Raw genomic sequence first — 12,706 nt, forward strand, 5'->3', positions numbered from 1 at the left:
AGATATGGTTAATAGAAATGTGATCAAATTTTGTCATGAGAATTTGTATAGTCCGAATCAGGGAGCGAGAAGGATGGTGTAACGGGCACGGACTCTTGAGGAAGTTCACCACTTCGGCACAATCAGACTCGACTTCCACATTCCTCGCCCCTAGATCAACAGCTATGCGAAGCCCTGAGATTAAGCCCCATAACTCCGCTTCGAATGAGCTTCCCTTCCCAATATTATGTAGAAACCCGCCTATCCATTGGCCATTGAGGTCTCTGAGAATACCCCCAGCTGCAATCAAATTAGAATGTTCTCGATGAGAACCATCAGTGTTAAGCTTCCAGACATTCTCAGCAGGCTTGAGCCACTTTTCTTCTCGATGCACATCAATATGATTAGGCGAAAGATTAGACCAGCAACGTTTGTTTTCACACACTCATCGTCTGATAAAAACAACTTTGTTGTAAGGGATCACAAAATCAGGTTGGAAGAGAGACTTGTTACGCCATCCCCATAAAATAGATTTTTTTATATGCTTTTTATAATAGGGTGTGTGAGATTGTGTTTATAAATTGATTAAATTGTTCTTCTATATTTTATATAAGGTGCCTTCTATGTTTGCTTTGTTTTTTACAAAGTAAGCTTTACTTTGTTTTTTCCACCATTGGATGAACTTACTTTGTCAAAGTTCATCATCATCCAATGGTGAAAAAAAAAACATCTAAAAGGGTTAGACTATGTTTACTTTGTTTTTTACAAAGTAACGTTTATTTTGTAAAAAACAAAGTAAACATAACCTAACTTTTTTATATAATATACTTACTTTACCATTTTTTTCTTTTTTTTGTCTCCTCCTCCCGTGTAGTTACTCCCTTACGGACTACAACATCAAATAATAATAATAATGATAATAATAATAATAATAAATTTTAACACTTTTGCAAGTTAAGATAACATCTAAAATAAAACACATTATAAAGGAGTGCATCAATTTAGTTTAAAGAAAAAAAAAAGGGAGTGCATCATTATAGTTTAGCTTTTATGGCAAAAGCTAATTTGTTGTCATTATGTTTTATTGCCCCCTCCTATAAAGAAATTTTTTTTGGGTATAAAAGGTATAGAGCGGAGATGAGATCAAACACATTATTTGTGACGGGTATGAGACGGATATAGAAATACTCTAGAATATTCAGTACTCGTTATAATTCTTTTATATATTAAAAAAATATTGTTTTTTTAGATGTAAGATGTGAAATTCAAACCCGAACTTTTTATTCAATATTCTTCAATCATTGAGTGATACCACCAAACTACTTTATTCTTATTGATTAAAATTCAATCTGTTCAATTTTTAGATGGACAATTTATCAAATTTATATTTTATTAAATTTGTAATATTTTTTGTTTTATGTGATACTTAACAGTACCCGTGTGTATCTCGCGAATTAAATGAAACGGGTATGAGATGTAAAAAGTATATCTATTAGAGTAATAGAACATGTAATTACTGGCACTATCCGCAGATACTTTACGTATTGCAGGGGCGGAACCAAAGGGGGGTTGGGGGGGCTTGAGCCTCGGCAGGCGGCCGGAGAATTGAGAATTTTTTTTTAGTAATGGTGTCTGGTAATATTTTGGAGAGAATTATATTGACTCTATGTAGTATTATTTCAATGTTTAAAGGTAGATGAGATAGTTAAGGATGCTTACTTCTATTTGAGAGGTCATATGTTCAACTTCTTTCAATCTCATTTTCTTTTAAAAAGTTTTTACTTATTTTAATTTTATTTTTCAATAATTATAAAAACATGTTACCATTATTAATTAATTTAAATGGACTCTTTATTTTTATTTTGATAACACTTTTGAATTCAGTTTTAATATGTCTTTACCATTAAAAAAAGTAAACATATTTAATATTCATTTTTATTATGTCTTTATCATTAAAAAAAATAAACATGTTTAATTTTCTATTATTTCAATGCTAGTTTCTAAAAAAATTATAACATTTTTACAGTTTTAATGCGTTGGAGGGTAAAAAAATTTTGTCCAGCCCTAACGGGTTGGAATTTGAAAATTTACTGTCAACCACACAATTAATTTCGATTTTTTTTTTGACATTTTGAAAATTATTTTACTGATATGTTTGAACCCCAGGTTATTCCGGGTCCTGGTTCCGCCACTAGCGTATTGCATCCCCAGTCAGTTGTTGACACAATATTACTCATATACGAGAAAACTTACATTAACCAATTGATTAAAGCATTTTGCTTTTTAAAGGAATTGATTGAAGTAATGGGTGATATAACACCTCCAAGATGTAATATTATTATTAAAGAATTGGATGAAAGGGTTAAATGAAAAGAAAATATTGGCTTATCCTGATATAAATTGAGAAAATTATACAGAAATTCACTTTCAAAAGATTAAATATAATTATCTCAAGCTGATAATTTGAATTATGTATTTATTTTTAAGGGTTAAGGTGCAAAAATACCCCTAACGTTTTGGGTCAGGAGCAATTTTACCCCTAACGTCTAAAATGGTGCAGTTTTACCCTTAACGTTTGTAGCCAATAGCAATTTTACCCCTAACGTTGATAATTTGGATCAATTTTACCCCTATTATATAACACAAATATTTTTGTTCCTTATTTTGCACCAATTGCATATCAATTCGTTCTAAAAAAAGATTTCATGTTTTTTTTATAATTTAATAATAGAATTGGAGATTAATATTTATAAATTCAGTGAATTTTTTGAATTTTTTTTATCTAATTCGTACAAAAGACATTATATCTTTTTTTTTATTTTTTTCACATCCCAATATTTGTTTGTGATTTATTACTGATGAAATGACACACGTATGAAGTGTAGATTACAAAATTCATTATCGAGAAGAAGGTTTAATGAATTATTTCTCAAATTGACCCAATTTATCAACATTAAGGGTAAAATTGCATCATTTTAGACGTTAGGGATAAAATTGCTCTTGGCTTTCAAGGTTAGTGGTAAAATTGCACCATTTTAGATGTTAGGGGTAAAATTGCTCCTAACCCAAAACTTTAGGAGTATTTTTACACCTTAACCCTATATTTAAATATTAAGGTTTATAAAGAAATCTAACATATATTTTTGTAGGATTTAGAATTTATAAATTGAAATCTAGAATTTATAAATTAGAATATAAAAGTATATTTTATTTATGGTATATAAAAAAATAATATATTAAGAATTAATTTTTATAATATAATTTAATCATAATTTTTATACTAATTATATAAATTTCCCTTAACAATATGATGCGATGAACAAATAAACAGACCCAATTAGAGAGAAAGGCCAAGCCGATACATAAGAAAGGATACTATCCAAATACACCACTATAAGATGCTACAGGTAATGGCAAGTATTAACCTAATATATTTTTTTTTTATTTCTTCGCTTTTTTTATCGTGTATTTACTAAACATTTATCACTTGTTTTCGACAAAGCACTTCTTCCACAACTGTTTCTGTTGAACACAACAATATAAAACTAGTCTTTAACTAAATTTGATAAGTAGTCGTTTGATAGAGACAAAACTAGGTCGGAGCTAGTCGGGACTAGAGCCTGAAATCGGTGGAAATTTTATTTTCCAGCCACTTGTGTAGGTTGTGTTGATGTCCAACGAATAGTTTCATAAAAATTCAACGAGGAGAGTTTGTTGTTAGGTTGAAGATGTTGAACATGGAGTTGTGGTTTCATTGAAGCTGTACAACCAATGCAAAGCAAGTTATATTTCATTTAATTTCTAACTAAAATTTGCCAATGTACTTGATTTAATTTGTAATTTTTAAGTCTATATACATTTTTAGTTCCTAATTTTGTTTAGAAAAGTTAATCGCCTCTCTATATTTCGAAAACGTTCCATTTACCTCAAATGTATTCAAAGTGACATATATATTAATCCTTTTAAATCTACGTGACAAAGAATGGAAAGATTTTGAATAAATTGAAATACATACACTTTAAATAAACTAATTCAGGGTGCCAATTTCAATATTTTTACTGCTATCCTTATCTATACATGTTGCAACGTTATAAATTTGCATAATCCCATGATTCAATTGCCGCTCTTTATTTATTCAAGGGGAGTACAAATATCAGCATGTAATATTAATTGTATACGTGATATAATTATATTTTTTTATTGATGTAATGAAAATTTTGCAATAAATATTTGAGCGTCGGCTCATCCAAAGTTCTGGTCCCGCCACTGTCTTTACATGGATTAAGGTACTTGTAAATTATATAGGGTTAATTTAATTACATATAGATTTTATATGGTTTTTCCGACTTGCAGATGGATACTTGTGGGGGTTTTTTTTTTTTTTTTGCAAATGCAACCTTGTGGTTTGTAAATTTTGCATTTGGATTCACTTTGTCAGAATTTGGTCGATAATGATATCGAAATGAAAATTTCAAGCATTAAATAATATTTTAAGCAACTTTAATTCTTCAACTTTTTAGGTTTGAGATCATTTAGATGTTGTTTTTTACGAGAAAGAAAGTTAATGTTTATAGAGAGAAAACTCAAAAAACGATGCTTTTGAAAAATTTAAAATATGGTTCCACAGTAAATATGATATTAAACAAATTTAATTCTTGAAAATTTTTATTGTGATGTCGTTATCAGCCAAATTTAGCAGAGTGAAAAAAAATACAAAATTTTGCAACTGCAGGATTGCGTTTGTAAAGAAAAATACCTCAAGTAATCATCTGCAAATTTGTGTAACCACATGACATCTACTTGTAATTAACCCAATTATATATTAGAGTCCAACTAAATTATCTAATTTGAACTATGGATTTAAGGTATATTAGTAAGGTATGAGCTTAATTATATGTAAATACTCGGTTGTAATATTCAGATTTTACGATGGACAGATTAGTAATTTCAACAATTAGATTTTATCCATAAACATTGTGAGGTCTCCTAGGTCAGATGCATCTTTTGTGTGCAGCTTCGCAACAGTAGACGTGAAAATTGAATCTTTCCCTAATAACAAATCAACTTATATCACTGTCAATTCTTCTCCTCAATTTGTTGCACAAATACGCTTTCATATTTATAATCTCAACTAGTTTTTGACCCGTGCGATGCACGGATTCATCTTAATATATAAATATTAACAAAAATATAATTAATAATTACAATTAATGATATAAAAAATGAGGAAGTGACACCTCAGCTCCATCGTTACTGTTTTATATTATATATATAGATATGCAAAGAAATAGAGAGATTTTAGGGACTAATTTAAATTATGTAGAACTTTTAGATATAGATATGCAGAGAATTAGAGAGATTTTAGAGATTAATTTAAATTCTGTAGAACTCTTAGATATAGTACGGATAAAATAATCTTTTTATAAATAAATATAATAATATAACTAAAGTTAATATATTATATTTTTATTATATTTTTTATTAGTAAAAAAGGAGGAAGTGACACATCAGCTCCATCGTTACTGTTTTATATTATATATAGAATATAGATATGCAGAGAATTAGAGGGATTTTAGGGATTAATTTAAATTATGCAGAACTTTTAGATATAGATATACAGAAAATTAGAGAGATTTTATGGATTAATTTAAATTATGTAGAACTTTTAGATATAGATATGCAAAGAATTAGAGAGATTTTAGGGATTAATTTAAATTCTTAGAACTCTTAGATATAGTACAGATAAAATAATCTTTTTATAAATAAATATAATAATATAACTCAAGTTATATTATATTTTTTATCAGTAAAAAAGGAGGAAGTGACACCTCAGCTCCATCGTTACTGTTTTATATAGAATATAGATTTTATCAGTAAAAAAGGAGAAAGTGACACCTCAGCTCCATCGTTACTGTTTTATATAGAATATAGATATGCAGAGAATTAGAGGGATTTTAGGGATTAATTTAAATTATGTAGAACTTTTAGATATAGATATGCTGGGAATTAGAGATATTTTAGGGATTAATTTAAATTAGATATAACTTTTAAATATAGATATGCAGAGAATTAGAGAGATTTTAGGGATTAATTTAAATTATGTAGATCTCTTAGATATAGTACAGATAAAATAATCTTTTTAAAAATAAATATAATAATATAACTAAAGTTAATATATTATATTTTTTATTATATTTTTTATCAATAAAAATGGAGGAAATGACATCTCAGCTCCATCGTTACTGTTTTATATTATATATAGATGAATTAATATCAATACTCAATCTTGTATTTATATTAAATAATATGTTATTTTCTGAACAATAATCACCAAAACTCTAATATAACACTCAACAACTCGACATATTAATCACTCTCTTTATTTATTTATTTGTCATTTTTTAAGGATTTTGACTTGATCTCATTCACTTCCCTTGACCAGTCTCTTTATTTTATAGATTAAAACATTATGGATCGAACCTCATATAGATCACCTCCCTTGACTAGTCTTTTTATTTTATCATAGATCGAACCTCACATAAAACTCGGATTACTTATCAAAGCCGTATAACATTTTAAAAATGTACATATCATTTGCCACATAATAAAAATCACACGTAATTTATTTAATTATCATTTATATTTTCTAATCTTAATTTAATAAAGTATAACTAAAATATTGCTTAGGAGAAAGTTATTCGTCATAAAAAAAGAAAAGAAAAAAAAAAAGTGAGATTTTCTGAATCAGGTACATTAATACTACTGATTTTCGAAGATATTGAAAGAGTTAGTTGATTCCTAGAATTAAATTCAATATCCCATATTTTGTCTGACCATGTGACGTCTTAGTTTATATAGTATCAATATCAAATCTTAGCATCAAGTCGTTGTAGTATAGTGGTAAGTATTCCCGCCTGTCACGCGGGTGACCCGGGTTCGATCCCCGGCAACGGCGTTTATTTTTTTTTTTTTTTACTTTTTTGTATTTTTTTTTTCCCATCAGGTCAATGTCGCAATTAATAAGTGAAAAGAAAATAGTGGGCCTGGAAGTTGAGAATTTCCATAATACTAGGAATTTAGGGGGTGGCCCAACAAAACCCAAAAAGTGAATTTACACCCTCATAAACTCATAAATGGAAATTAAATTCTGATAATAAATATTTGAAATTCAGGTAATAATAAGTATCATACCATATATATAAATTCTTCTCCCTTTATCTAGATAAATGATTCTGTCTACCATCAATGTTATCATCTTGCCTATTTGATTCAATGGATCATATATGTTAGTTATTGTTTAATTGTTTGGGATAAATTACACCCTGCCCACTTCATTTTGAAATAACATTAAAATCATTCCATTTATATTTTTTAACATTATAACCGCTAAAATTTAATTAATGCTTTAAAATAACCGTTCATGATCTCAAAATAGAAAATTTTAATAATTTGTGATATTCTAATAAATTTTAATTCTATAATTTTTTTCAATTTAAGGTCATTTAGATCTTGTTGTTTAGAAGAGAAAGCAAAATTGTGATTTTAGAAAATAAAAATTGTAGTTTAATAATAAATGTGGTTTCTATACAAATTTAATTCTTGAAATTTTTCATTTTGAAATCGTCAACTGTGATTTTGAGGTATTAGTTGAAATTTAGTGACCATAATGTTAGAAAATATAAATTTAAGTGACTTTTATATTAAATTTTAAAAAATTAGATAGTAAGTTAACCTTTAATTACGTAATGTAAGAAAGGATAGTTAGCTACTTCCTTCACAGATCAATTATTCACTATCAGGAAAAGAGAATTTTCTTCCGGCAATTATACTCTTCCTCTGTACCTTTGAAAGTTTATTTATTTGATCCAGCACCAGAGTCAGCCGGAGATGGAAAAGTGAAATGGTGAAAAGGAGGGAGAGGATAAAACAACCACGTTGCATTTTGAGTTTCTTTGGGATTGATTTGTATTTTGAGTGCTGTGTAATTTGCATAATGTATCTGCTTAAATAGAGTTTAATTAAGATTAAACTAGTGTTCTCTTCTCTTCTCTTCCTGTGTCTTTCTGTGTGTTAAAGTCTCCTGTTTTGTTGATATACTACAATGAGGATAAAGGAAGTTTGTCTTCCTTTTTCCTCCTTCTATCGGGTTAGGTTTCTATATTTTTTGTTATTATTATTTTTGTTTTGTCTGTATCATATATTTTATCGGATCTTCTTTATCCGTTTGAATTGTATCTGCTCTCTATTATTCTATTGTTTATACCTTTCTCGGATTTAGCAAGAACGGAAACGGTTTATCTTATCCGTGGATCAATAAATCTGTGTGGTTGCAACAAAAAAATGACTCAGATCCGAATGTTCGGAATGGCTTAAAGGATGAAATTTGGATTGCAAATGTTTTTCTACAGATTTTGATTTACGAAAAATATATGTTATATTGTTGTTTGATGTTTTTTATACCTTTTATGGTTTTATTTGCTCTTTGTAGTCTTTTTTATTTATTTATTTGTGGATCTTGTATTGCCTTTAGCCTTTACTTGTGTGAAGTTTTATTATTTGTATTTTGCTTGTTGTACTTCTTCTATCAATGTAATGAAAATACAAGCATTTCTCTCAAAAAAAAAAAAATCTTCACTATCAGAATATTTCTTTTTATACCTTCTTTACTCTATATATGTAATATTGTAATGTAGAAAGCAAGTAAAGAATAGAGGTTAGTTCTGAAACGCTCAAGAGATTGAGGTAACGGAAATAACAACTGGGCCAAGCTTTCTTTTTGCTTCGAGCTTGTGGATTCCAATCTTTACCAATTCTGTCTTTGTTCCACGAGTGAATTCATATTTCTCATCACAAGAAGGAAATGCCTTAGTTTAGTTCCAAGTCATATTTCTCACGCTTACTTTCCTAACTTTGAAATACCTACGGGGTAATAAGAGGTATAGTGAAGGAAATACCTTAGTTTAGTTCCAAGTCATATTTCTCACGCTTACTTTCCTAACTTTGAAATACCTACAGGGTAATAAGAGGTATAATGAGAACTCCGTTTCTTTCTTCATTTTGATCGGAAAATGTGTAATTTACACTGATCGGAAAATGTGTGATTTACACTGATTGTCATGGTTGGCATAAGTTATTACTTTTTCTTCTCAATTAACTCACTCTCAATTTTTTCTACCGTTTTTTCTACCGTTTTTTCTACCGTTTGAAAAATATAATTGTAATATCTTTAAAGCTATCAATCAAGAATAATTTTTATATCTAATGTTATAAATAATAAAATTGAAAACATGATAAATACATTATTGAAAAAACATAAATATCTTATTCAATTATCTCTAAAGCTATCAATCAAGAATAATTTTTATATCTAATGTTATAAATAATAAAATTGAAAGTCTAACATGATAAATACATCATTGAAAAAACATAAATATCTTATTCGTATTGCAGCAATTTTATATATGTTGATTTAGAAATAAATATTATATTTTTATTAAAATATTTGAATTTTTAATTTTTCTTTTTATGCAATGTGTATGTGTAGAGCACGAAATAAATTCTTTTTTAACTTTTTCGCATGTATACATGTTTTTTTTTTTTGTTATTAACAAATGATAACATTATATATATGTACATTAGAGATAATAGAATTATTTGGAAAAAAAAGCTCCGCTAATTATATCTAAAATTTATCTAATTTATTAACATTAAACCTTTAAATATATCATTTATAATATTAAGGGATAAGGTGCGAAAATGCCTCTAACGTTGTCAACTAAGAGCAATATTATCCCCAACATCATAAATGGTACAATTAAAGGCCTAAGGTTAATAATTTGGTCCAATTTTGGACATCTCTAACAGATTCACTCCAACAGTTAGATGCTCTGTTTTCCTAATCTATAGAACTCCTAATTAAATCTTGTAGAAATCATTTCATCGTCACCATTCACAATCTCTCTTGATCATCACTAGTATTATTTCTTGTTTTTCCTTCCATTAATTAGTTCAGATTCTGCTATTCTTTCCTTCTATTTTATCCTCTTCTTTTTCTTGGGCTGCTTTTCTTCTTTCTTTTCTAACAAGCACTTTTCTCCTCTTCTTTTTGAGCTTCTTCTTCTTCTTTCTTTTCCAACGAACACTTCGCCGGAGCACTTCGTAGTCGATTTGATTTATCTTTCTCTTCTAATTCCTTCTCCAATTCACCATCGTTTTCTTAAGTAATATTCAACTGAGAACCCGACCACAAGCATCGAAAATCGAATCTGATGTTTCTCAAACATGTTAAAAATTGCAGACATGAACTGAACTTTAGGGCGGAAAACTGCAGATACAGATATGAGCTGAACTTCAGGGGGAACATGACATTTAACGATGTTAGTGAATTTGTTAGAGATATCTAAAATTGGACCAAGTTACTAACCTTAGGTCCTTAATTGCACCATTTACAACGTTAAGGGTAATATTGCTCTTGGTTGACAACGTTAGGGGCGTTTTTGCACCTTATCCCTAATATTAAAAGTAAAATTATTCTCGATAGTCAACATTATAAAATAAATTTTTATTTTTGTTTTAATAAAATCATTCCAATCAACTCGGACAATAAATAACCTAAATACCCATCGTATCGAATAAAGGTTAATTTAATGTATAAAGTCCGTCCCCGAAACAACCACGGATATGCCATGCTACAGCCACAAACTAATCCCACCAATTTCTACTCAAAAACTATTACTCAATAATATCTGATACAATATGAAATATAAACACAAAACTGATAAAAACTCAGTTCTGCCTGTAAGCAATATAATTAGCCAATGCAATCAATGGAGCTGCCTTTTCAGAATCAAATTCATCCAACTGTTCTTGAGCTTCCTTATTCAATTTCTCCGCAAATTCCCTTGATTTCTCAATCCCCATAAGTTTAGGATAAGTTACCTTATCAGCCACCAAATCTTTTCCCGCAGTTTTCCCCAATTCCTCCGATGATTTCGTAACATCCAAAATATCATCCACAACCTGAAACAACAATCCAATTCCTCTCGCATATTTCCTCAATTTCTCAACCTGTTCATCCGTTCCTCCCCCCAAAATCGCCCCCAAAACCACCGCTGCTTCAAGCAATTTAGCAGTTTTATGCACATGGATGAACTCAAGCGTCTCTAAACTCACTTCTGAAACTCTCTCAGAACTTATATCAACCACTTGGCCTGCAACTAAACCTTCCGCCCCAATCGCCCTCGCCAATTCCCCAATTGCTCTCACAATTCTCCCCGGGGACACATTTACAGTGGACACCGCAATGTGCTCGAATGCGAATGATAAAAGCGCATCTCCGGCGAGAACTGCTACGTCGTCTCCGAACACGATGTGATTTGTAGGTTTCCCTCGGCGGAGATCGTCGTTGTCCATACACGGGAGGTCATCGTGGATTAATGACATCGTGTGAATCATTTCCACCGCACAAGCAGCTGGCATCGCGATTGAATCGGTTCCTCCGACGAGTTCACACGCGGCTAAGCAGAGAACCGGGCGGACTCTTTTTCCGCCGGCCAAGAGAGAATACCGCATAGATTCGTGGATTTTTGCGGGTTCGCGGAGGGAAACAGCGGCGTCTAAAGCGTGATGGACGGAAGTGGCTTTTTGGAGCATGTAAGATTTGAAATCGAAGGTGGATTGGGGGTTTTGGTGGTGGTGTTGAAGGGTTTCTTCTTCCTTAGTGATGATTGCGGAAATTGAAGAAACGGATTGTTTTGATTTGTCACGGGAATGAGGGATTGCGAAGGTTTTGGAAGGCATGAAAGGGGGGGATAAATATTTGGATCTGGATCTGGTAGAGTGGTTGAAGATGGAAGAAGTATGGAGCCATGAGGCTAAATTCATAGAGTTCATTTTGATTCAATAGTTAATTGGGGGAAAACAGATGGAATGGGGGGCTGTCAATTATAATTGGAATCAGCTTATTCCGGCACCGGCGATGGCGGAGAAGGAGAAAAGGAAGAGACTTAGGAACAGAGAAGGAGAAAAGATGGAGACTTCGGAAGAGAGAAAGCAGGACGGAAGAAGAAGAAGAGAAGACAGAGTTATATATAATATACAGTAGGATAGGATTTTGGATTGAAATACTGTCCTTGTGGCTTCTGCACTATCGACAGTGCATGTTTATTTGTTTATTATTATTCGGCTCAACCCTTTTAAAAAATAAAAGGGTAAAGTTGAAAACTATAACATAGGTTTTACCTATTGTAAAATTGGTATTTCAAAAAAAATAATAATAAGGTCTAAATCATACGCAGCTCTCTGAATTTATCAATTTTGATCATTTTGTCCCTTGAATTTATGGGACGACCTATTTACCTCCTCAACTATTTAAAAGTGGTATTAGCAATCCCTTATTTTCGTTATAACGGAAACAAAATGAAATTCTAACATTAGTACAAGTGTTCATGAAAGTATTGGAACCAGCCTGCATATATGTAACCTCATTTACAGCTTGTTTTAGTAGTACATAACCATATATACAATTTTTACAAGAAAACTTGTGTATTATCTATACTAACCTCATTTGCAGCTTGTTTTAGTAGTGCACAACCCTTTTTATTATGACATTGGTGCTTGCAATGAGAAATGTCATAATTGTTTCCGTTATAACGAAAACAGAGGGTTGTTAATACCAGTTTTAAATAGTTGAAGGGGCAAATGGATCGTCCCGTAAGTTCAGGGGGCA

The 12,706-nt window shown here is 30.4% G+C and overlaps 1 protein-coding gene and 1 non-coding gene across 2 annotated transcripts; one reads left to right on the plus strand and one right to left on the minus strand.

Moving 5' to 3' along the window:
- The first annotated feature begins 6,862 nt into the window (after window positions 1-6,862).
- TRNAD-GUC (transfer RNA aspartic acid (anticodon GUC)) lies at window positions 6,863-6,934 on the plus strand. Its single transcript has one exon. It is a non-coding gene; the product is annotated as a tRNA-Asp (tRNA).
- A 3,584-nt stretch (window positions 6,935-10,518) lies between these two features.
- On the minus strand, window positions 10,519-12,086 carry LOC136230092 (geranylgeranyl pyrophosphate synthase, chloroplastic-like). The gene has a single exon (XM_066019031.1). The coding sequence runs from the start codon at window positions 11,869-11,871 to the stop codon at window positions 10,765-10,767; it is 1,107 nt and encodes a 368-aa protein (XP_065875103.1). The 5' UTR covers window positions 11,872-12,086; the 3' UTR covers window positions 10,519-10,764.
- Between the last annotated feature and the right edge of the window lie 620 nt (window positions 12,087-12,706).

The sequence above is a fragment of the Euphorbia lathyris genome, chromosome 5 (assembly GCF_963576675.1).
Source record: "Euphorbia lathyris chromosome 5, ddEupLath1.1, whole genome shotgun sequence".
In the NCBI taxonomy this organism is placed as follows: domain Eukaryota; kingdom Viridiplantae; phylum Streptophyta; class Magnoliopsida; order Malpighiales; family Euphorbiaceae; genus Euphorbia; species Euphorbia lathyris.

Excerpts from the sequence above, each read along its gene's own strand:
- LOC136230092 (XM_066019031.1), bottom strand. The coding sequence starts at position 11,871 with ATGAACTCTATGAATTTAGCCTCATGGCTCCATACTTCTTCCATCTTC.